The sequence below is a fragment of the Brienomyrus brachyistius genome, chromosome 4 (genome assembly GCF_023856365.1).
Source record: "Brienomyrus brachyistius isolate T26 chromosome 4, BBRACH_0.4, whole genome shotgun sequence".
In the NCBI taxonomy this organism is placed as follows: Eukaryota; Metazoa; Chordata; class Actinopteri; order Osteoglossiformes; family Mormyridae; genus Brienomyrus; species Brienomyrus brachyistius.
Genome location: NC_064536.1, coordinates 928,198 through 952,866, shown reverse-complemented (window position 1 = coordinate 952,866; position 24,669 = coordinate 928,198). Strand labels below are relative to the sequence as shown.

Sequence of the window (24,669 nt, the reverse complement as noted above, 5' to 3'; positions counted from 1 at the left end):
CTACACTGTTTGCCTTTATCACCTTCAATTTAACTCAGTAAGCCCTGCCCCTTAATTAACACCTTCAGGGAGACCGAAACTACACACAATAACAACAGTTCAGGGAGACCGAAACTACGCTTGATTGCCAGAAACTACACACTACAACAACAGTTTCAACCGAGTCCAAGATAGACAGTAAACAGAGTCTTACCTTACTAGCAGAGATTCTAGACAGGATTCAGCACCTGGAGATGTATCCACCTGTTATGAAGCTTTGAGAAGCACATCGGTAAGTGAAACACTATGGTGCGCAGTTTGTAAGGTCACTAAATACTTTTTTATTTGCCACTTTTTCAACATTTAGTGCATTTTTATTATATTTAGCTAGAATTCAATGGCTTCAAAGGTTTCATCACAACTTTTTAAATTACTTACTATTTGTAAATATAAATAATATGTTTATTTGTAAATATTAAATGTAAATGTTCAATATAAATGTTAAGTGTAAATATAAATGTTAAATAGTAGGATAAGCGGCTTGGAAAATGGATGGATGGATATATATAGGCCTATGTTAAATGTAAATTTTAAATGTTAAATGTATGCTCTAAATTTAGACTCTAGATTTATATTTAACATTTACGTTTAACATTTCTATTTACATTTAACATTTATATTGAACATTAATGTTTAATATTTACATATAAATATCTCTGATAGCACAGATCTCCTGATTTATCCGCTGGTCAAACACCAAACTAATTTGAAATATGCATTAAAAAGAAATACGGATATGAAGATCTGTCATGTTTTTCTCAGGTTTGCGCAATTTTATCATCTAGATTTATTCACATCAAACCTCATATCTTAAAGACTGAGCAGACATTTTACATCACTGCACCTCGTTGCTCTTGTGTAACTCAGAACAAACTCTCTAATCAGCCGTTTCCTCTTTGAAACAGGTCGTCCCTTCTGGAAATTCAACGATATATGAAACTGTGAAATTTGTCCATGGCGCCCCACCGGCTGCAGTAACCCAACTTCTTTAGAAAAGATCTTCCCACGACAGTCAGCGCTGTATTTACATTCACTTCCTTTGCCGACCCTTTTGCCAACAAGGATTTTATATTCACTCCTGACAGTTTTACAAGATTCGAACCAACAAGCTCCAGAGCTCTCACTTCCTGCTGTTTCAGCTGGTTTGTGTTACATAAATGCATCAACACCGGCATGTTTTGCAGCTGCTGAATTGCACTTGAAGACATTCTTCAGTTCTTCTCAGAGGTACCGAGCTTTTCAGGGACAAGTGATACATTTAACAGATTTAAAGGGAGAAACCCACGGTGACTGTGAGTTCTTTTGAAATAGGAACAGGGCTCATTTTTAAAAGGGATCATCTAGACTTTCACGAATGCCGTATTATGTTTCAAAATCATCTAATATAATCAAGGGTGGACATAACCGGTATGCAAGTACCCATTCACCTTTAAAACGACACGTGCGGCAATCGATTGTTGTAACAGTGTGAATACGTACGTTTTTTACGCGCATTTGCGCAGATATGACAAGAAATGATCGTGCATTTTAACCTTTATATGCTAATTCATACTTCATTTGCGATATGGAGGTACGTACGTATTCACGCTGTTACAACAATCGATTGCCGCACGTATCGTTTTAAAGGTGAATGCTTACTTGCGTACCAGTTACGTCCATGCATCCATCCATTTTCCAAACTGCTTATCCTACTGGGTCGCGGGGGGTCCGGAGCCTATCCCGGAAGCAATGGGCACGAGGCAGGGAACAACCCAGGATGGGGGGCCAGCCCATCGCAGGGCACACTGACACACCATTCACTCATACATGCACTCCTATGGGCAATTTAGCGCCTCCAATTAGCCACGGCGTGTTTTTGGACTGTGGGGGAAAACCAGAGTACCCGGAGGAAACCCCACGACGACATGGGGAGAACATGCAAACTCCCCACACATGTGACTGAGGCAGAGACTCGAACCCGGGTCCCACAGGTGTGAGGCAACACTGCACCACCATGCCGCCCCACCAGTTACGCCCACCCTTGAATATAAATGTTTTGCATTATTAAAAGAGCAGCGTATATTTGAGTTAATTTGTCATTCTCATTAGTTTTAAGATGAAATAAAATTGCAAAGCCTACCTGTAAATGGAACTGATCTGCTGTTGTGTTTATATGAATCAGACAAAACAAAATGTCCCTAATCATGTACTTAGTGTCACGCTTTGCTATCAGGGAAGAGGCAGGAGAACACTTTAATAAGATCGGGTACGCCAAAGCACAAAGGGAAAATCCAGGAGAATGGTCGGGTCGGTCGCGGAAGCGATCGGGAAGATCAATCCTACAGAGAGAGACGGGATGGTGAGACGAATGGACGGGGGATACGATGAGATGGGACCAGGAAGGCAAGGCAAAGAGGGCAGGCGGGCAGACAGGCAGGCAAGACAACAGCACAGGACGGGACAGGCAGGGCAAGCGGGAGAGACAGAAGACAGAGAAACGATCGGTATGTGTCATAGATCTGGCAACAATACTTCGCGACACTTAGAGATTAAATAGCGTCCTCAATTAGGTGGCGGCTGCCTGGCTTTGTGTTGTCCCGCCCCTGTGGGTGTGACACTTAGTCAAGGAGGATGTAACTTAACCACAGTGACCTCTCAGAAAATAAGGGTAAAAATTTGCCATTCATCCAAGAGAGTATTTGTGAAGTCAGGCACTGATGTTGGACGAGAAGGCCTGGCTCACAGTCTCTGCTCTAATTCATCCCAAAGGTGTTCTGTCGGGTTGAGGTCAGGGCTCTGTTCCTCTACAATAGACTTGCTCATCCATGTCCTTATGGACCTTACTTTGTACACCGTGCTCAGTCATGTTGGAGCAGGAATATATGGACCATCCCCAAACTGCTCCCACAGAGTTGGGAGCATGCAATTGTCCAAAATGGCTTCGAATGCTGCAGCATTAAGACTTCCTTTCACTGGAACTAAGAGGCCAAACCCAACCCCTGAAAAACAAGCCCGCACCATAATCCCCCTACCACCAAACTTTACACTTGGCGCAATGCAGTCCGGGATAGTACTGTTCTCCTGGCAACCATCAAACCCAGAGTCCATCAGACTGCCAGACAGAGAAGCGTGATTCGTCACTCCAGAGAACACGTCTCCACTGCTGTTGAGTCCAGTGGCGGTGTGTTTTACACCATTGCATCTGAGCCTTTGCATTGCACTTGTTGATATAAGGCTTAGATGCAGCTGCTTGGCCATGGAAACCCATTCCATGGAGTTCTCTACACACTGTTCTTGAGCTAATCTGAAGGCCACATGAAGTTTGGAGGCGATTTCTGCACACTGTGCGCCTCAGCATGCGGGGTCCCCGCTCTGTGATTTTACGTGGCCTGCCACACCATGGCTGAGTTGCTGTTGTTCCCAATTCGTTATAATACCACTAACAGTTGACTGTGGAATATTTAGTAGTGAGGAAATTTCACGAATGCACTTATTACACCTATCACGGTACCACGCTTGAATTCACTGAGCTCCTGAGAGTGACCCATTCTTTCACAAATGTTTGTAGAAGCAGTCTGCATGCCTAGATGCTTGATGCTGTGGCTATGGAAGTGACCGGAACACCTGAATTCAATTATTTGGAGGGGTGTCCCAATACTTTTGGCAATATAGTGTAGTTTGCCAAAGGTTGGAAATACCACAGTAGTCTCAGTGTTTAGGAAATTACCTCCCTCTTGTGGGAGGCTGCAGGCACAAAATGCACATATTCTTGCACATAGTTGCCCATAAAGTCTGTAACATCATTGTTCACTGGATTTTTCTCCTTGTGAGATTTAGCCTTGAAGAAGCAAACAGTGTCTGAGATCAGGGTCAGGGTGAGATTCCCTATAGGCGCAGGTGTGTATCACTGTATCCATCGAGGGTACAGTATGTCTGTCAAGGCAGTAATTCCAGTTTGATTTATCTTATTTAAAATGGGTTTTCATTTTGAAACAATTTGAAATTCTTTTGTGTATGCATATAAGCAATTGTTTGATGAAAGATGAAATTTATTTACATGTCATAAAGATATATAAATAAATGTAAATATAAGAAATAATAAAATAGGCACTTGGATTAATTGCATGTAATTCAAATCCATTAATGTTGTCATTTACATTTTCTGCTATATTACTACTGCATGTCATTCAAGACGAACCACGTATGTGAAATATCAACACCACATCCTGTCCATACACTTCAAAAAGACTAGTCCTCGCTGTCAGCAAACGCGATACCAAGCACACAGAGCGAGATCATCCTGGGAGAGGAAGTGAATGTCTAGTCCTTACAAGGAAATAGCCTTAGCGTGTCATATGTAAAATGTCCACCTCGCTTGTTCGGTGTTTCCTTCGTCGTTCTCTCTTGATGTGGACATTATCAGTGGGTAAGTCTGCCATCTTTTCCGCTTCCCCTTTTTTCAGTCTGCTTAGCATAGAAATTCTTACAGTTTTCGACAGTGCTTTAGCCACTGGTGGATTAATGATTAGGGAGGCGTACTTGTAATTGAAAGATTGCTGGTTCAAATCCACGACCAGCAAGGCACCACTGAGGTACCCTGAGCAAGGTGCCGCCCCCAAGCACTGCTCCCTGGGCACTGAATTAGCTGCCCCTTGCTAAGTTACATATGGATTAAATTATGTTGTTGTGCACTGTGTGCTGTGGTGTGTCAACAATAACCACTGATCATTAAATTCTAAATCTAATTCTAAAATTTCACCAAAATGTATGACCATCCTGAGGTGATATTTACGTTGTTCATAATGGTGTTTGGGGTCCTTGTGGAAAATCCTGAAGCAATATTTATATGCTTATGTTTATATTATTACAGGTACAGAGTGAATGACTCACATATTTTCTTGTATAACTTTCTATTCTTCAGTTTCTAAACTTCAGGCTGTTTTGTTTCTTGTGTGAAAATTGAACCCAGTGTTTATGAGTTAGCAAAAATCTCATTTAAGGTTTTTTGATCTATTTTGTAAGACATTATTTTTATTTCTACTGTTTAGTCATATTTATATACATGTTTAGTACGTGTTTCTGCTTTTTAAATAACGTCACAATTAACTTTCCTTCTGAAGTGTTCCTGAAGTTGCCCATTGGACAGTGTTGGCGAGTCGTGAATGGTGCTGTTGGGGAATCAGCTGTTCTGTCAGGGACAAATGACTCCACCCGGGTAACAAATCTGCAGTGGAGGAAAGATAAAATTATCATGCAAAGGGTTAAGGGAATTATAACTATCTATAACCAAGCCTATGAAGGGAGACTCACCCTGAGTGAGGGAAACGGGTCTCTAACCATCAACCCTCTGATAAAAAGCGACACTGGAGAATATACCTTTGAATCCCTCCCACCGTCATGGCCAATGGAGACACATGTGATACAACTTAATGTTTATGGTAAGAAAACGTCACAGAACCCCACATCTAACTGTCCTGTGAGCTTCTATGAGCAGGGATAGGTTTGCTAGCTGAATATACTGTGTATTCATATATATGTATGAACAGTGAAAATAGGGCTGGTACATTAGCGATTGCGATTTGAAGAATCGGTTCATGTCTCTGTTGGTCGTGTGAACAGACAGAATCGTGTCTGTGGAGATGGACTCGCAGGTGAGCTACAGCCCAGACAACAGCACCTGTACTGTGACTCTGAGCTGCACGGTGAATGGCAGCGTGGTGGAGCTCTCCTGGTCTAAAGACCGTAAGAAGATCCCTGATACGGAGGGGAAGGAGACCCTGGTGGTGACTCCCACGGCTGGAGAGGAGCTCTATTCCTGCACGGCCTCCAACCCTGTCAGCTCACAGACCGCGAGCCTGGGGGTCTCCTCCTGTCAGACACACGGTACGGTGAGGGGAAGAGTCACGGCTCCTTATGAATCTGTGTCAGACTCAGACTCCCTGCATCAGTCTTGACTCCCAGGCACATGCCTCTACAGCAGGACTCACTAATGCCTGATAGATTCCTTACTGAACATGGACATTCATTTATAACTAGAATGCTAAATATTACAGTGTTTTAGTAAATAACCAGTGCATGTAGATCTGTGCAGTGTAGTCCTAATACAAACAGAGTTTCAATTTTAAAAATACTTCTCATGTGAGATTAACAGTTGCCTTTTATATCATAATATGTATTATGTGTGTTATTACAGTTCCACTGGATAATTGCCCATGTGTGATTGCTGTGATTGGAGCTCCGTTTTTGTTGGTATTGACGATCATAGGATGCATCATCCAAGTCAGAGCCAAGAGGGAAGGTATGAGGGGGAAATGGGAACAGGGCAGGACCTCCAGGCAAAATGAAATCACAGTAACATATGGGTGGGTCTAGCTGAACATGTCTCTGTTATGGATCCCATAGAGCTATGATTCATAGAGCAGTGATTGTGTGATCAGACATTATTACATCTTCCCTGGCAGTGACCAAAGAAAACACAGTGTATGCTGAAGTCAACAAGCCGCACATCAGAGAGAGGAGCACACAGGTGAGGAGAGTGACCGCTTTGTATCAGGATCAATCCCTGTCCTGTCACATTCTGTCCTTCATTCCCCTTTCATCTCCCCTCATGACCAGCTGGTCTTTGCTAGTCCAGTGCATGTCTTGGTATTCTGCAGTGATCTCTACTTTCATTCATTTCATTCTGCAGTGATCTCATCATGCCATTTCATGGCAAAAAAAAGAACTAGAAAGTTTTATTATTCTTGATTGAGCACTCTGTATGTTCTTTTGAAATAGGAGCTTGGCTTGGTTAAAAGTCAGTTTGCTGTTCAAAGGTACAGCAGTAAGATGCTTTTTTTTATTCAACCCAAGCATATTCACTGACGATTCTTCACAGATTACACTCAGTGACAAAAAAAGTTAAAAACTCAGACTGAGTGGTGGAAATTAAATGAATCTGCACATGGTGAAAGGTCATGTGGCTGTATAGCAACAATTATAATATCAGATCAAACTCATTAGAGGCACACTGCTGGTCCCATGTCAGTAGGATGTGGCCCCCCATCCCCCGGCCTGGATACATGCGGCAATACGGTCCGGAGGGGAGTCGTACAGCCGTGGAATCCTCTCCTGTGGCAAGTCGGCCCACAGCTGTTGTAACTGGCCCTCGAGATCCTGCAGACTGGCACTGGGTCTAAATTGACGTCCAAGCTGATCCCACACATGGTTGATTGGGGAAAGGTTGGGGGACCTGGCTGGCCACAGGAGGACCTCAACGTAACACAGGTAGCCCATAGACTTGTCTTTTTGCCATTGTCTTGTTGAAAGACTGTACCAGGGTGCTGTCTCAGGAGGGGTAAGACATGCGGACATAGGATGTCACTGATGTGGCACAGTGCCAGCAGGGTCCCCTGAATCACTACCAGAGATAAACTGACCATACCATGATGTCATACCCTATGGCTCCACACACCATGATGTCATATCCTATGGCTCCCCACACCATGATGTCTTACCCTATGGCTCCCCATACCATGATGTCTTACCCTATAGTTTCCCACACCATGATGTCATACCCTATGGCTCCCCACACCATGATGTCTTACCCTATGGCTCCCCACACCATGATGTCATATGCTATGGCTCCCCACACCATGATGTCATATCCTATGGCTCCCCACACCATGATGTCATACCCTATGGCTCCCCACACCATGATGTCATATCCTATAGCTCCCCACACCATGATGTCATACCCTATGGGTCCCCACACCATGATGTCATATCCTATGGCTCCCCACAACATGATGTCTTACCCTATAGCTCCCCACACCATGATGTCATACCCTATGGCTCCCCACACCATGATGTCATACCCTATGGCTCCCCACACCATGATGTCATACCCTATGGCTTCCCACACTATGGTGTCATACCCTATGGCTCCCCACACCATGATGTCATACCCTATGACTTCCCACACCATGATGTCATACCCTATGGCTCCCCACACCATGATGCCAGGAGTAACGCCGGTGTGTCTCTCCACAACATTGGCAGGATTAATCCTCTCCCCTCAGCACCGCCATACACGCACAGGACAGTCATCTGTGGTAATGCAGAACCGAGATTCATCACCGAACATGGTAGGATGCCACTCATCATCAGTCCATGCCTCCCAGTTACGGCACCGCTCCAAATGCAGCCGGCTCTGTGCTGGTGTTAATGGCAGCCTACGCATGGGACAGTGATCCCCTTAGTCTGGCTGATGCCCGTCGTTGAGACACAGTGCAGGATGACACGGAGTGTTCTGGAGAGTCCAATACCTGTGTCTGGATGGTGGATGGAAATGTCATGGGTTCTGTAATGCTTGGCGCACAATAGAACAATAATTCCTTGGTGTGGTCTGTGTTGGGAGACTGGAACCTTCACGATGAGTGTGGGTGCCCTCACATGCCCATTGGTTCCAACATCAGGCAACTGTGACATCTAGGGATGTAATGATACACTCAACTCACGATGCGATATGATTTTATCACGATTTTCTTAGCAGAATGAGCTGCAGACAAATTTAATCAAAAATATTCCTTTATCTTTCTTAACAGTGCAACTGAAACTGAACAAAATACTGTTTTTAAAAAAATCACAAATCAAAATAAGTTTTAAATTATAAATAGTGATTTGCCCTTTTAATAATCTTCGCTCAGCTCACTGAGACTGCTGAAGCATGTTCGTTGTGCTATTTGTGTTTGTTATCAGTCTTTTACAATGTTTGCATTTAGTTTTTGTCTCATCTGTGCTTTTCTCGCCTTTTTCGTTTGTGAATATCGGAAAGCTAAAATGCTGCCACACCGCCGATCTAAGATGGGTTCATCCATCCATTTTGTGAAACCGCTTAATCCGAACTAGAGTTGCGGGGGGGACTGGAGCCTATCACGGGAAGAATGGGCGCAGACGGGAACCAACCCTGGGCAGCCGCCAACACACTGCAGGGCGCAAACACTCACACAACTACAGGGCCAATTTAGATTCACCAATCAACCTACATGCTTTTGGATGGTGGGAGGAAACCGGAGCCCCCGGCGAAAACAGGGAGAGCGTGTGAACTCCACACAGAAAGGACCCGGGACCGAAAACAGGACCTTCATACTGTGAAGCAGCAGCGCTAACCACTGTGCTCAATTTCAAATCATTCAAAACGAAAAACTGACGTACGACGTCGACGTGAATACGCAGTGACATCTGACGTCGAACTGACGTCGTGAAATCAAATGTAATATTACACCAGCTTTTCTGTTAAAGTAGTGTAAAGTGCTACGTCATTTTTCGCATCAGCTGGTTTAAATCATAATACATTTACATAATACATTTTTAACCGATTCGTGATTCATCGTTACAGTACATGCCTAGTGTCATCTGCATGCCCCACATGCCAGGCCACGATACGACCTCAAGGCAGACCCACGATGCAACCTCTATCAAACTCAAGTGCGGGTAATGCTGTCTAATGCGTCTACCAGGCATCCTCTGTGTCTGGTGACTAGACATACCAGCACTGTGCAAATCAAATCATTTACATACCCATCGCTGGTCTGCACATGTACCAAATTACATCCAAATCGCACCATTACTTCTGGGTGTTTACCTTTTTTGTCACGGAGTGTAATAATAATATTAAATTAACAGCTTTAGTCTTTTTCTGGTCTAATGTGGAAAGTGAACTTGGTAATGAGCCACCAGCATTTAAAGATTACAAATCCGTCCACTGCGATTGTGAATCATAATTCACCCATTCCATGATAAAATGGAGCTTGGCAACCAATAGCCTCATACTGGGAACAGCTAAGCCACCTTTCCTGTACATTCCTGCAAAGTCACTGAGATTCTCAAATAAGTAAAACTGCAGGCAGGTCATTTTATAGGTTCACCCCCTATGCTTGAAATCAGTATGTGGCCATTTACAGTGTCTGTTTTACACTCTCACCTTTGCTTTGGACCTGAGGGTTTATGTGTTTATAATATATTTATGTATTTTTCTATATAGGAACTGCAAGCTGGGGTTGGTGTCTGACAGGGAGATTCCAACTGTAGCTGCTACTTCAGTCACGCTGCCTTAGATGCTCGGCTGCTGCCCCCCTTGACCGAGGCTGTTTGCCTACTACCCCTGCTAGCATGCGGACAGTGCTGACACAGCCGTGTTAGTCATACAAATTAAACAAATACATTTATTTATTTCTTGTGTTCTTAATTTTCTATGTTCTTAATTTTCGTTACTTGTTGTGTTGTCAGTGCGGTTTATACTGACGCATTCAGTTTTACTTTGTAAATTACGTGCTTGACACCTCACATAATCGTTTTCTGTGTTTTATGGATATTTGGGTGCTGTGTGTGTGTTCTGTGACCAGGTGCATTGTCTGCATGTGTGTGCATGTATGTGTGTGCTCTAACTGGGTGCTGTGTGTGTGTTGTTTCTATCTGGGTCGGTGGCTATGCACAGTGACCTCCACCAAATATTTACACCAAGTAATTACAGGTAACATCAGGTGAAAGAAGGAAACACTCCAAAAAAAAAACATTTACATTTAAAGAATCATTTTCCATCCATCTCCTTCCGCTTTTCCGGGTTGGGTTGTGAGGGCAGCAGTCTAAGCAGGGAAACCCAGACTTCCCTTTCCCCGGCCCCCCAACAAAGGAGGAGTTTCCCCACATCTCAGATGACCAACCAAACAGTTTGTTTAGTTACCTAACTGGTGCTGTCTATGGTTGTGAATGCTGCCACACATGTATATATGGAGCCTGGCCAGGGCTAGTACCATTTACAGTATGAACATGGAGGTACCTCGTCAAGTAAATGATCAAGGGCAACTTCCTGCTCGAGGAAGAGGAGGAAGAAGAAGAGGAGGCGGAGTGAGGATGCGTGGTGGTGGAATAGGGGGAAGAGGCCGAGAAGCACAAAAACACCATGCTGTCCCCGATGAAATTCGGGCCACAGTTATAGACCATGTTGTGAACCATCACCGCACAATGGCAGAGGCAGGTCGCCGAGTGCAGCCTGATGTGCCTCATTCTACAGTCTCCCCCATCATCCGAAACAGGTATGTACTCAGTGGCCGTAACATCATTGACCAGCGGGCCACGGTGCAATTTAACAATGTGTGCTGCCATATCTGAGAATGGTGCGGCCACACACATCCCCAGTTTAGGCCCATACAACACTCAAAACCTCCTCGTTTTCTTGGACTGTCTTTATACTGATCTGCTCCCAGAAAACGAGAAAGGTCTCGAAGAGCCTCACCTACCACACTCTGTGATCGTGTGGGACAATGTGAATTTCCACCGTGGCCCGCTCATCAGGGCCTGGTTCACTACCCATCCATGCTCATGGAGCAACTACCACCATACTCTCCTTTCCTCGGTCGGATTGAGGAGTTTTTTTCTGCTTGGAGGTGGAGAGTGTATGAACATCGGGCTCAAGACCAGAGGACATCACAGGAGATCAGTGTAGGGGACGGTTGAGACATTCGCGCCGTTTCTTCCCTCGCTATATTGCAAGGGAAAATGTCCACTGCGATGTGGACTGTGACGCCCGCTCCGTCCGCTCCTCGTGTGTGCCACGCCCCCTGATTACCCACGTGTGCTTCCCTGATCGTCTCCAGCTTTGTCCATTTACTTTGCTTGGTCCTGTCTTATTTAAGTCCTGGTCTTACCTGTTTGCCTTGTCTGTCATTGATGTTAGTCGGCGTTTCATGTCTCCTGCTCCCAGTTTGTGGAATAAACCCCCAGTTTACCCTGACTTCCGCCTGTCCGCCTGCTTCCTGCCCGTTCGCCTCGCACGATCGCCGCTCTGCCCGCGATCGCTGCCGTCTCCCGTGACATGGACGAAAATCTATGGCCAGACAGAAAGCAGCGTGTGGATGGCCAGGAGGATGAGGATGGTGGCCAGGAGAGGGAGGGTGGCGACAGCGACCAGTGAAAGTCTTACTGTAGTTGTGAAACTTTATTTACAGCACTGTAGGCTAGATATAATTTTAGTTTTTTGTTTGTGTTTATATTTTGTACATGTATAGAACACTGTATACATTTTCTTTGTATGTACTCTAATGTATGGAAGTTTATGTGTGTGAATAAAAATGGTTACAATTTCCTTGGCAGTATGAGTGCAGTGTGTGTGATGTCAAACTTTGGAGGCTGCTCTTACTGTAAAATCCTTTTTTTCAGTTTCATACATAATTGTATTCTGTTAGCTAGACCTCTGCCATAGTGACAAAACATCTAGGCATTTTGACTCACAGTGCTCACACAATGCCAAAGGGACGATGCATTTTGGGGGCACTGACTCCTTATACGAGAAAGGAATTTAGTTTTGACACATGGGTAAACTGTTTTGGGAGAGATATGAGCTTTTGCAGGTGATCCATGGTGTTGTGCTGAACCATCCAGGTTATTTTGGCAAAAGCACTAAGTGAATGCAAAGGAGCCAAAGCAATTGAGAAAGATCTCTGACATTTCGATGGTACTGACTCTTTATATGGGAAAGGAATCTAGGTTTGAAGCATGTGTGAACAGTTTTGGGAGAGATTTGAACTTTTGCTAGTGAGCTGTAATGTTGCGCAGAACTGTAAGACTGTTTGGCCAAATGATCTTATAGTTTTAAGAATGTAATTTCTGTTTCAAGAAATGAGCCAAACCAACGGAGAAAATCAAAGAAATGTGATTTTGAATGTGAATTATTACATAATTTTATATATATATATATATATATATAATGTGAATTGCAATGTGAGCAATTTCCTCCGGGATTAATAAAGTCTTCTGATACTGATTCTGACTGGGACAGTCCGTGCACGATCAAAGTAAAACCTGATACATTCGTCCATGAGGATGATATTAAACCTCGAGATCATGGGACAGTGACACGGGTTATGTCGAAATCACAAGAAAAAAAATAAGTCGTGATCTCGAGAAAACGAAAAGAAAAAAAAGGTTTATGCACGTCCTCTACAGACTTCCGTAGTTAAGTTTGCTTAAGTACAGCTCTAATTTTGACATAAACCGTTAGAACGCAGCTGCTGGCATTAAATAAGAGGCACGGATCTGTGGGATTTTGACTCGTGTAACTCATAACTGGCACGAACAAAGTAACTTCATATGAAAAGTCATATAAATATCTTTGATTACAAACAGTTTCATGAAACGAAAGCTTAATTGTTGTCAAGTACAGTTTTTATTATTAGCTGAGCACGGAAGTAGTTTCATGCCCGACTATAATCAGGTGGCGTCTCCTGCATTGGTTTTCTTACCTCTACGGGCGCTGGCAACGCAGTGGCTGAAGTACCTACCGCCACTAGATGGCGCCAAAATCAATTCTAATGTAGCATAAGTAACGAACCAAAATACAAGACTTTTGGCACTTTTACTTTTTTGATTGCATTCACAGATTTTTATAAATCTGACGTTACCCAAATGGGGACCTCAAATGATGTCCCCAAAAGTAGGGAAAGTTCAGTTTTTACTACACTTTGGGGACAGTTTGGTCCTCAAATGTGATCTAAACACACACACACACACACACACATACACATAACATGACCTTGGCTTCTAAAAGAGAATTTGGCATTCTTTCCTGTGGTGAAGTTGATTACATTTGTGCCACTAGGACAACTTTTATTAAAGTGTACAATGTGCTTTTCTGGGCACCTTCCTGTCTCTAGTCCTGGAGGCCACCAGTGCGTCAAGGTTTGACAAAATGAGGCCTTAAGCCCGGAATATGATGGAAATGTTGAACTGTTTCAGTCTATGGTTCATTTAGTGCTGTCAGGGAGTTAAGCTTCAGGGTTTAAGAAAGATCAGGAGATGCTGGTCTACGCATAGCCCTGCAGATGCTGTGAAAAGCTGAAAACGGCGAGTCAAGAAACAGTGACCCCTGCAGGGCACTCCGGGGTACAGGAGTCCCGCTGTGCCACAATATTCCCAAACAACACAGAAATCATTCTACAGCCCCTTCAGGATACACAAATGGCCTTCTCCATGACACCAATGAAGCACTTAATGGCAATGCAGTTTCTTCTCCATTTCCAACAAAGTCTACATAAGGTAAGACAATAAAAACAAAAGAGAGACCAGAGCTATCATTAAAAAAAAGCCTCATCAGTCAGTCAGACAAGCATGAGCACGAAGCAGGAGTGTTCACTCCAGTTGTGCTTGTACAAGCTGCCTGTCATCACGCTACACGTTGCTGATACGGGCGCGATGTCGTCTGCTGTCTCTAGGCCTCACTCGTTCTTCCCCCCTTTGCCTGCAGCTCTGTTCTAGGCGCATCTTTTCTGGGTCCGCCCCTTCAATGACTCCGCCCCCAGGCTGTCCATGTGGGGGTGGGCTCTGGGTGGGGATCTGCTTGAACAGAGGCTGGGTCTTGGCCACCTTGTCGAAGAAGGAGAAGTCGGCCACGTACTTCCCGGAGGGCAAAAGGGAGACCATGGGTGAGAACTCATGTCCCCACCAGATCTCTTTGGCCAGGTAGGAGGTGCGCACCTGGCAGGTGGCAGACGTGGTCTCCACCGTCGCACTCAGGATCACCAGCAGCTCGAAGTCGGCCAGCTCGGGGTCTGTCCACCCCCCACCTGTTCAGAGAAGAGCAGGACCTGCTGCTTCATAATGAAAGGTGAGCTGAAAGGCCGGCATCAGTGTGAAGGCATGCAGTAGATGCACGTTCACCGTCATACTCAAACACATGGTGGACTTACAGGCAGACATGCTTTACAAGCACAGCTACTTGGTCCCCCCCAGGAATCATTCCCCACCCCCCCAACTGCCCACCTGCATCAACAACCACACTCAGTACACCGCCCACCTGTAAAAACTCGCAGATGACTCTGGCACACTTTGGAATCCGGCAGTGATAGTCGAGAAGAACTCAAACACACATACAAACACACACTCTCACATGAACCCACACACACACACTCTCACATGAACACACACACACACACACACACAAATTCTCACATGAACACACACAAACAAACACACAATGAATTTTGTGTCTCAATTATCTGCCCCATCCACCCAACTGCAAACAAAAAATGTGGTTTTGCTCAAGTTTGGTGATTCTGCTCAAGTTTGGAGTTTAGAGTGCTTATAATTTTCCTCATTTTATAAGAAAAACCTTTACATGTAGCCTAACACTGCACTCCTCCATTCACACATTCACACTGCACACCTCCATTCTGGCATGCACACTGCACACCTCCATTCTGGCATTCACACTGCCCCCAACACACATACACTGTGCTCTTAGACACACAGGCTATGGGTAAACTCCACCTGCCCTACCTGACTCTAACATCTCCCCGCTACCCCCCTGTCATACCCTTGGCAACCCAGGGTCGCAAGGGGCTGCTCTCGTCAATCACGTGGTAGAAGGTGAGGGGCAGGATGAGGAAGGGGCTGTCACTGGAGGTGTCCACCTGGAAGGGGACATTCCTCTGGTCCAGGCGTACTGTCTCGCCCTCCTTGGTCAAAGAGGTCTGCAGAAGCTTCCCAGTCACCTGAAGGAGACACATGCACAAATACACACACATATAATGTCAGTCTTGGACAAAAACCAACTTAGAGAAGATGGGTCCACAGATAAATCCTGTAAAAAAATGCCAATAACTGTAATTATAACGATACACATAGCAATGTCACTGACACATACAGACACACACAATAACATACACTGTGCAGACCCAAATAAATTGTGTAAATTCACACACTGAAATGTGCATTAGCACATAAGCACCTGCACAGCCGGTACAGACTGTGTGGACACTCAGGGACACAAAGGGACACACACAGGGAACATGTGGACACAGAGGGATACACAGATAGACACAAAGAGAGACACAGAGATACATCCATCCATCCATCCATTTTCCAAACCGCTTATCCTACTGGGCCGCGGGGGGTCCGGAGCCTATCCCGGAAGCAATGGGCACGAGGCAGGGAACAACCCAGGATGGGGGGCCAGCCCATCGCAGGGCACACTCACACACCATTCACTCTCACATGCATTCCTATGGGCAATTTAGCAACTCCAATCAGCCTCAGCATGTCTTTGGACTGTGGGGGGAAACCGGAGTACCCGGAGGAAACCCCACGACGACATGGGGAGAACATGCAAACTCCGCACACATGTGACCCAGGCTGAGACTCGAACCCAGGTCCCAGAGGTGTGAGGCAACAGTGCTAATCACTGCACCACCATGCCGCACCGCACAGAGATACAATGGGACATAAAGAAAGTCATATGGAGGCACACACAGAGGTACACATGGAGAGTCACACAGAGATACAATGCAACTTGCAGAAAGACATACAGGGGGAAACACAGAGTCACACAAAGAGATACAATGGGGCATACAGAACGACAAACAGAGGGACATACAGAAAGACACACAAAGGGACAAAGAGAGATACAATGGTACACATTGAGAGTCACACAGAGATACAATGCAACATACAGAAAGACATACAGGGGGAAACACAGAGTCACACAAAGAGATACAATGGGGCATACAGAACGACAAACAGAGGGACACACAGAGGGACACAAGGAGAGTCAAACAGAAAGATACAATGGGACACACAGAAAGACATACAGAGGGAGACACAGAGTCACACAAAAAGATACAATGGGGCATACAGAACGACAAACAGAGGGACATACAGAAAGACACACAGAGGGACACAAGGAGAGTCAAACAGAGATACAATGGGAAATACAGAAAGACATACAGAAAGACATACAGAGGGACACACAGAGGGACACAAGGGGACACACAGAGTGACGCACAGAGGGATACATGGGGCTGGCCATCCACCTGGCATCCCAGAAGGAGGCTCTTGCGCATGTTGGCCACTCGGATCATGAGGCAGGGTCGGCCTTCATGGTTGGACACCACCGCATGCTGGCTGAACTTCACCGTCTCCCCTCGCTTCTTAGGCCGTGCCACCTGTGTGGCAAATGGGGTGGTGGGGGGGCACACAAATCTCACTCGGCACCATAGGCAGATGAGACAAACAACGTGTCATGATTTTAGCCAAATATACTACTAAGTGGCACTGTGATATATGGCCTAAACTACCTTGGCGAGGAAGGTGCCAGTGATGAAGATCTCCATCACCATGGTAATGACAAGTTGGAGGATGAGGAGGATGATGGCGACAGGGCACTCTTCAGTGATGGACCGGGAGCCGTAGCCGATTGTGGTCTGGGACTCCAGGGAGAAGAGGAAGGCGCCTGTCAGGGTCTGCATCTGCATCACGCACGGGGTGTGATTCGACGGGGGGTCAAACTCTGCCAAGGAAAGGAGGCGGGGTGCGGGACAGGGTCACACCTGACAGCAAGATGTGTTTGACAGCACTTATATTAGGGAGCACTGTTACTCTCTCTTGTGTAGCCCAACCCTACATCTGTAGGTGAATACTTGGCAAAGGACATAAGCCTATTATGGCAATAATAATGTGAATATGGAGGAGAAGAATCTGGGAATGTCATTTGCCTGAATTATTTCAGTGTGTAAACTAGGTCTCAAAAATAATAATTGAAATTACTCATAGTCTCTAAGTAACCATTAGAATGTATGGAAATATTGTCAAGATAGAACAGAATGATCTTATCGTCAGGTAGTAAGTACAATGAAATTCAATCTTCACATAACCCATTTTGGACTCCTGAGACACGGACATTCACTGGTGACTGAAGTTTTGGATCAGAGCACTGGGTCAGTCATTTATCTGCCTCATCTGGAGCATTTTTTTAGGGTCAAAGGTCAAATGGTGCCAGGAAGCTTTCCGGTCCCAGACACAGGCCTAACCCGTAGGGACGCACGAATGTCCCGGTCTTGGCCAGGCATGAACACCTCTGTAGCTGTGAGTGAGTTTGTCGCTCATCCAGTCTGTGCCTCCAAGCCTCCGGGCCACTTGGACTCACCCAGCAGGTCTCCGTGAACGAGGGCCACCAGGTACCACAGCACCCCAAACAGGAACCAGGTCCCGGCGAAGGTGGCGGAGAACAGGAAGAAAGTGTAGCGCCACTGCATGTCCAAGAAGGTGGTCCAGAGGTCGTGCAGGTAGAGCGCCCCACGCCCGCTGACGTGGTCGATGCACACGTTGCTCCGGCCATCCTTGGAGAGCACGCGTCGGTGTCTCCACCGTGTCCCCTGTCCTCCGACGATCTCCCCTGTAAGTAGTGGCTTCTTTTCATCTGTCTGGGTCGTCTGAGAATGGCACACCTTCTGGGGGGAGGTGCTCTGGGAGTTGGAAGGTGTAGCTGAGGTCATCTCTGTGGGGTCAGCATAGGGAAAGTCCCCTTTGTCCTATGTTAATTTTCTGTTTCCATCTTTTATGTTAAATGGTTCGGTGCCGACCTGTGTCTTAAATCAGTCATAAAATATCCTCAGGACAATTACTTATCATCCAATTTGTTTCTTACCTCTTGGTTACCTTATTAGGCTTCATTATCCATGAAAAGATTGGTTTTAATATTTTTGGTGTGGCTTTCTGGACCTTTTGTTTGACAGCATACCTCGCGTTTTCAAAAAAAATATATGGTCAAATAAACCTCAAGAGAATTACATAAATAAACTGAATTGGTCTTATCTTGCTTGCTCACCTTCATTTTGTTTTAATTTGTTCTGTTTAAATAGAGATTCCTGACAAAGTCAAAAAGCCTTGATGCAGTACACAGTGCTTTTATGCATTGTAAACTTACAAATGTTGACCCGAACACGATAGCAAGGTTGAGCGTCACACACAACAGAGCCGATCAATAACAATCAGTATTTATTAAGTGTATCAATGTGTAAAAAAAGCAGGCAAAACGGCCAGCGAGGGACGAATCCACAATTTTCTCCCTCATTAGCAAAAATGGCAGTTTTTTTGTGCTATTTTGCAGATCGATTCCGGGCAAACACGAAAGAAAAAGGCATGCTTTATTCTCTGTGAGAGGAACCTTTAACTGGCAAACGTGGGGCAAAGGACAAATTTTCAACTGGGAATTGACGCAGGCAAACATTTCATCTGGCAAGGGTAGAAATTTGTACTTGAATTGGCCCATTATTGGTCTTTCCCAGTCTCGCTTTGTTGTCCGCCAGGGTTACCTCCCAGGCACCCTCTAGCCGCACTTGTTCCTTGTTACACTATCTCTCTGTTTCCCACACTCTCTTTTCACCTGATTTCAGCCCCACCCTTCATCTTGGTGGAATGCCCTCCCCAGCTCGGGTTTGCACCTCTGCGTCTCGCCCTTTCAGGGGAAGACCCGACGCTAACTCTCAGGAGGGGGCAAGCTTACATTCCCCCTTTCAGCCAGAAAAGAGCGAGTGCAAGCACAGCCCTAAACCTCCACTCATTAATAAATTTAGCATGCAACTCAATAGCATGTTTCTTTATGCCAAACACAGTAAATAATATATTTATACATTATGTATTTATAATGAAGTAAATAATGCGTTTATACCGTGTTTACACAGCCCCTCGTCCTCCCCACAGCCCCCACTGGGGTTCGAGTTCAATTTCAAACGGAGGCCCTAAGGTTAGGAAGGAATGCTAATCAAAATACAGTGGAGAGAAAGGAAACGATTGTTGTGTGGAGAATAATCACCAGGCAGAATGTGAAGAAGAGGAAGAGTGAATTATCTGGGAATTTGAGGGGTCGAAGGATCTAAGAATGAGGGATAGAGCTACTTTTAATGTGTGCAGGCAGTTGACTCTCATTGTGCCTGCTGGTACTGCCTGCATTTTCATCAGTGTCCACTGGGGGCGCTGCTGAGCCAACAGTTTTGACCTCCGACCTTCCTGCTGGGCTTCAGCCTACTCAGCCAAGCATGTGCCTCCCTGACCTATTCGCAGTGGACAGCCATGCACGGGGAACGCACACGCACACATAGCAGTGCATGCGGAGAAGCCCTCTGTCACACACACACACAAACACAGTATCAGTACACAGTGATGACATGTGACAGCCATCATTACCACACCGATAGTAAACTACTACCCTGTCTCAATGTTCCACCCAAGTCCTTCTAACAGAGATGTTAACTTAGCCCATGGCATTTCTCGGTTTCGAACTCGACTGCAACTCTGACAAGACAGATAAGTAAGCAGATTATCAAAAGCAGCCCATGCATGATGACTAAAACTCCTAACGTCATCCACAGCCAATGTGATCAGCATCGCTGCATTCCAACTCGCGAAACTCTGTTCTATCCAAGTCCTTTACCTGACCCCTGGGAAGGGGCTTTATCTCTTTGTACTTAGTGCAACTCAGGCTTGGTTTTTAACTTCTTTAACTCTTCATCACTGAGCTCCAGGTAATCCTCCAAGAGGCGAGGTCTGGGTCTACAGAACGTCAGCGATGTCACAGTATGTCTGAGACATTTGGTGCAGTGCAGTAAACCACCTTGGCTGCAGTTTCCTAGATTTAGTTTTGCTGGAAACAGGTATGAAGTCCTCTTGCACTTGCAACAATGTGCTTTTAAAAAAACCCCCATTCCTCTTCAACCGTTTTGCTATTTAACTCCATCCACTTTACATTTTCTAGTTTCAGTCTCATACCATTGAAGTTAGCTTTCCTAACAATCTCAATTTTTATTTTGGACTTTGCTCATCTGACAGTAAAATTAGCCTCAAATTTAACCATGTTATGATCACTACTGTCAAGTGGTTCTAAAACCATCAATTTTCCAATCCTATCCTGGTTTTTAGAGAAAACATAGCATTGAATAACAAGGGAAGTACTGGCAGCTGGTGCTGAATAACAAGGGGAGTACCGGCACCTGGTGATAAATAACAAGGGGAGTACCTACATATAGTACCGAATAAAAAGAGGAGTACCGGCACCTGGTGCTGAATAACAAGGGGAGTACCTACACATAATACTGAATAAAAAGGGGAGTACTGGCACCTGGTGATAAATAACAAGGGGAGTACCTACACATAATACTGAATAAAAAGGGGAGTACCGGCACCTGGTGCTGAATAACAAGGGGAGTACCTACACATAGTACTGAATAAAAAGGGGAGTACCGGCACCTGGTGCTGAATAACAAGGGGAGTACTGGCACCTGGTGCTGAATAACAAGGGAAGTACCTAAACATAGTACCGAATAAAAAGGGGAGTACCGGCACCTGGTGCTGAATAACAAGGGGAGTACCTACACATAATACTGAATAAAAAGGGGAGTACTGGAACCTGGTGCTGAATAACAAGGGGAGTACCTACACTTGATACTGAATAAAAAGGGGAGTACCGGCACCTGGTGCTGAATAACAAGAGGAATACTGGTTCGTACTTTTTTTTTCAAGATTGAGTGGCCAGAAGATATTCAAAACGGAATATTTTCAGAGGCAAGAGAAAAAATATTTTGCACACTATTGCGTTACTCTGTATTCTAATATTATTATTCATATTTTTTTACGCACGTGTAGTTCTCTGAACTGGGCTGAGATCTGGCTGTTACCTACCTTGCTATACGGACATTATATCATAGAGATATTTTCATAAACAATGTTATTTTCAATACAGTTCCGCCATTTACATAGAAATCGTGCTGAGAAAATTTGCCAAGAACGGGGGTTTTACATTTCACTAGAACATTTATATTCTGTTGCAGGAAACAAAATTTAACAAGCTTTGCAATTTTAATGATTGTTCCTTTTCAAGATTATCTAGCATATATTTTAAATTACTTTGAAGTTTACTTCCACTGCTTTTGCATGAGCTCTGAATGCATTCTCCCAGCCAATCATAATCATTTTCATCCCTGCTGTTTAAATCACTCATAGACGTATTTGTGAGAAAATGATTCATTTTGAACTACTGAAATATTGCTTTAGAGATATTGCAATATTTATAGCAAAATAAAAACGTTTGTCCAGTATTGTGAGGCTGTAATTGGAAGTAAGTATGTGTAACACATACATCACCTGCCCCAAACAGCTGACAGAGGAACACTGAGACACACTGAGTTATAGCTAACAGTATCATTCTTATGTGGCTAATGATAGTGATTCAAAATTAGGCATTTAGTCACTACTGCTAAAGTAATAAATATCATTATGCTAAAATATTATCTGTCTTACCTTGAATGACAACCGTGTGAGATGGAAGACAAAATGAGGTGATACTGGCTTTGGAGATAGAAATCACTATTCATAAAGATTTTAACATCCTTTTTTTGTAGTTATGGGGTGGGACAGAACACATGACAGCGTGAAAGGAGGGTGGAACAGTGCAGTGGATGGACAGAGGGATGGACGGATAGATAGACAGATAGACAGACTGGTACCCATCAGAAAAATTCTTCTCTGCAATACAAGGGCACCCCAGAGAAAGCCACAGTTCTTCCACTAGAAGGGCACTAATGCCCCCTTTTCCATCGTAAGGGCACCTGATAGGGCATAGCATTACATTTTATTCACTAGATGGGCAATCCTTACATTATATCATAATTTATCCCCTAGAAGGGCCCTGGTGATAACAAGTACCAGTTACAGGATCTCTCTTCAATAGATAAATACACTTTACTGGCGTAGCATTATGATTAGCACTGTCCCCTCTGCTGGCAGTACCAGCACTTTTCTGTTACACTGTCTGTAATAGATCATGTAAGATGCCCAGTTCACTGTCCCGTCAGCTGGCAGTACCCAGCACTTTGCTGTTACACAGTCTGTAATAGATCATGTAAGATGCCCAGTTCACTGTCCCCTCTGCTGGCAGTACCCAGCACTTTTCTGTTACACAGTCTGTAATAGATCATGTAAGATGCCCAGTTCACTGTCCCGTCAGCTGGCAGTACCAGCACTTTGCTGTTACACAGTCTGTAATAGGTCATGTAAGATGCCCAGTTCACTGCCCTGTCTGCTGGCAGTACCCAGCACTTTGCTGTTACACAGTCTGTAATAGATCATGTAAGATGCCCAGTTCACTGTCCCCTCTGCTGGCAGTACCAGCACTTTTCTGTTACACTGTCTGTAATAGATCATGTAAGATGCCCAGTTCACTGTCCCGTCAGCTGGCAGTACCCAGCACTTTTCTGTTACACAGTCTGTAATAGATCATGTAAGATGCCCAGTTCACTGTCCCGTCTACTGGCAGTACCAGCACTTTTCTGTTACACAGTCTGTAATAGATCATGTAAGATGCCCAGTTCACTGTCCCGTCTACTGGCAGTACCAGCACTTTTCTGTTACACAGTCTGTAATAGATCATGTAAGATGCCCAGTTCACTGTCCCGTCAGCTGGCAGTACCAGCACTTTTCTGTTACACTGTCTGTAATAGATCATGTAAGATGCCCAGTTCACTGTCCCGTCAGCTGGCAGTACCCAGCACTTTTCTGTTACACCGTCTGTAATAGATCATGTAAGATGCCCAGTTCACTGTCCCGTATGCTGGCAGTACCCAGCACTTTTGTGTTACAGTCTGTAATAGATCATGTAAGATGCCCAGTTCACTGTCCCGTCAGCTGGCAGTACCAGTACTTTTCTGTTACAACAAAAACAAAGTTGAATAATAAAATCTATGAATGCTCTGGCCTGTATGATTTTGAGAATGTCCTAAGCGGTATGCAAATCAAAATGTGGGCAGTGAAAGAACCAGTACTGTCACTGGTAAAAAGGTATGTGATGCAGGACTGGAAAACTGAAAATGAAAGCTCTACAAGGCAGAGAAATGCCAAACTTTAAGAAGAGTCTACTGAAAACAAAGTGCAGATAAGAGAAACCGGTCTAACAAGTCCATCGGTGTGCAGGAATTCGAACACAGGGCGTGACCAGACTGGATGTGACGTGAATGGAGGCTTAACTGATCCAACACTAAATTACTACTTAGTATGCTGCATCGCTATTACACTTCAGGACATCTGTGTAAATTCAAAGCAGCTGATCGCTGTAATTTGTACGCGTCACATTTAACTATCAAGTTGACTGTGATAACAATGACTTGGTGCTGGGTATGGCATTAAATTGCATCCAAACCTGCAGGCGTTCCTCCACCAGGGTTGGTGGTAGGATTGGCACTCCAGCCACCATAAAAACTCCATACACCTCTGAGACAGCAGACAGGATACTTTCCTGCTCTCTGTGGGAGTAGTTCTACTGCAGCTGCCCTCAAGAAGGTTGCATATATTATGAGGGGATGGAGGAAAGTGCTTAGGAGCCTCATCACGAAAGAGATGAAACCACAGGAGAGCTAATGGGGTTCAGGCCTGTTGGAGATTGAAAGTGGTGCTGAGGCGTCACCCTCTGTATGTCAATACTTGTGTCCTAATCTGAGGTGAGCCATCTGGGTAGGCTCATGGCATGATGACCTTCTTCCTTCTCGTAAACTCTGCATTTTTGTGGCAGCACTCTCTGAGGTTTGCAGACCAGGGAGTGGCTGTCACGTCCCGATTGTGCCGTTCCTCCTGTGAGCCACGACCCCTCGTTAACCATGTGTGGAATCCCCATGTTGCCAGCTGTTGCTAGTCTTGCCTAATTAACTCCCTGTATTTAAGTGCTTCCCTGTTAGCCCCAGCCCTGTCATTAATGTTTCTGATCGCTAATGACTTTTCGTGCTCCCGATTGTGTGATTCCTCCATTAAATCCCGAGTTTTACCCTCACTCCTGGACTCCGGCACTTCTCTTTCTGC

General features: G+C 44.9%; 2 protein-coding genes across 5 annotated transcripts in view; one reads left to right on the top strand and one right to left on the bottom strand.

The window, feature by feature from the left end:
• The window catches only part of LOC125740489 (CD48 antigen-like), a 74,091-nt gene extending 63,903 nt beyond the window's left edge, over positions 1-10,188 (top strand). The window contains exons 1-6 of one of the 4 annotated variants that reach the window (XM_049011710.1): positions 4,336-4,444; positions 5,139-5,456; positions 5,638-5,901; positions 6,212-6,316; positions 6,480-6,544; positions 10,043-10,188. In XM_049011710.1, coding sequence (XP_048867667.1) covers positions 4,381-4,444; positions 5,139-5,456; positions 5,638-5,901; positions 6,212-6,316; positions 6,480-6,544; positions 10,043-10,069 — 843 coding nt within the window. In that variant the 5' untranslated portion in view covers positions 4,336-4,380 and the 3' untranslated portion in view covers positions 10,070-10,188. Of the gene's footprint in view, positions 1-944; positions 1,648-4,335; positions 4,445-5,138; positions 5,457-5,518; positions 5,546-5,637; positions 5,902-6,211; positions 6,317-6,479; positions 6,545-10,042 lie in introns of those variants that run through there. The other 3 variants (XM_049011711.1, XR_007397634.1, XM_049011709.1) reach the window with 3 other exon arrangements.
• A 2,833-nt stretch (positions 10,189-13,021) lies between these two features.
• Positions 13,022-22,159, bottom strand: LOC125740481 (ATP-sensitive inward rectifier potassium channel 10-like). Its single transcript, XM_049011693.1, has 6 exons — positions 22,123-22,159; positions 17,975-18,325; positions 17,127-17,338; positions 16,863-16,994; positions 15,368-15,545; positions 13,022-14,618 (listed from the first exon to the last, which is right to left on the bottom strand). The coding sequence occupies exons 2-6, from the start codon at positions 18,321-18,323 to the stop codon at positions 14,224-14,226; spliced, it is 1,266 nt and encodes a 421-aa protein (XP_048867650.1). The 5' UTR covers positions 18,324-18,325; positions 22,123-22,159; the 3' UTR covers positions 13,022-14,223.
• Between the last annotated feature and the right edge of the window lie 2,510 nt (positions 22,160-24,669).

Coding starts and splice junctions, on each gene's coding strand:
- LOC125740481 (XM_049011693.1), bottom strand. CDS start 18,323: ATGACCTCAGCTACACCTTCCAACTCCCAGAGCACCTCCCCCCAGAAG. Junction 17,339..17,974: donor CGTTCACGGAGACCTGCTGG/GTGAGTCCAAGT, acceptor TTTCCTTGGCAG/AGTTTGACCCCCCGTCGAAT. Junction 14,619..15,367: donor GCGACCCTGGGTTGCCAAGG/GTATGACAGGGG, acceptor TTCTCTGAACAG/GTGGGGGGTGGACAGACCCC.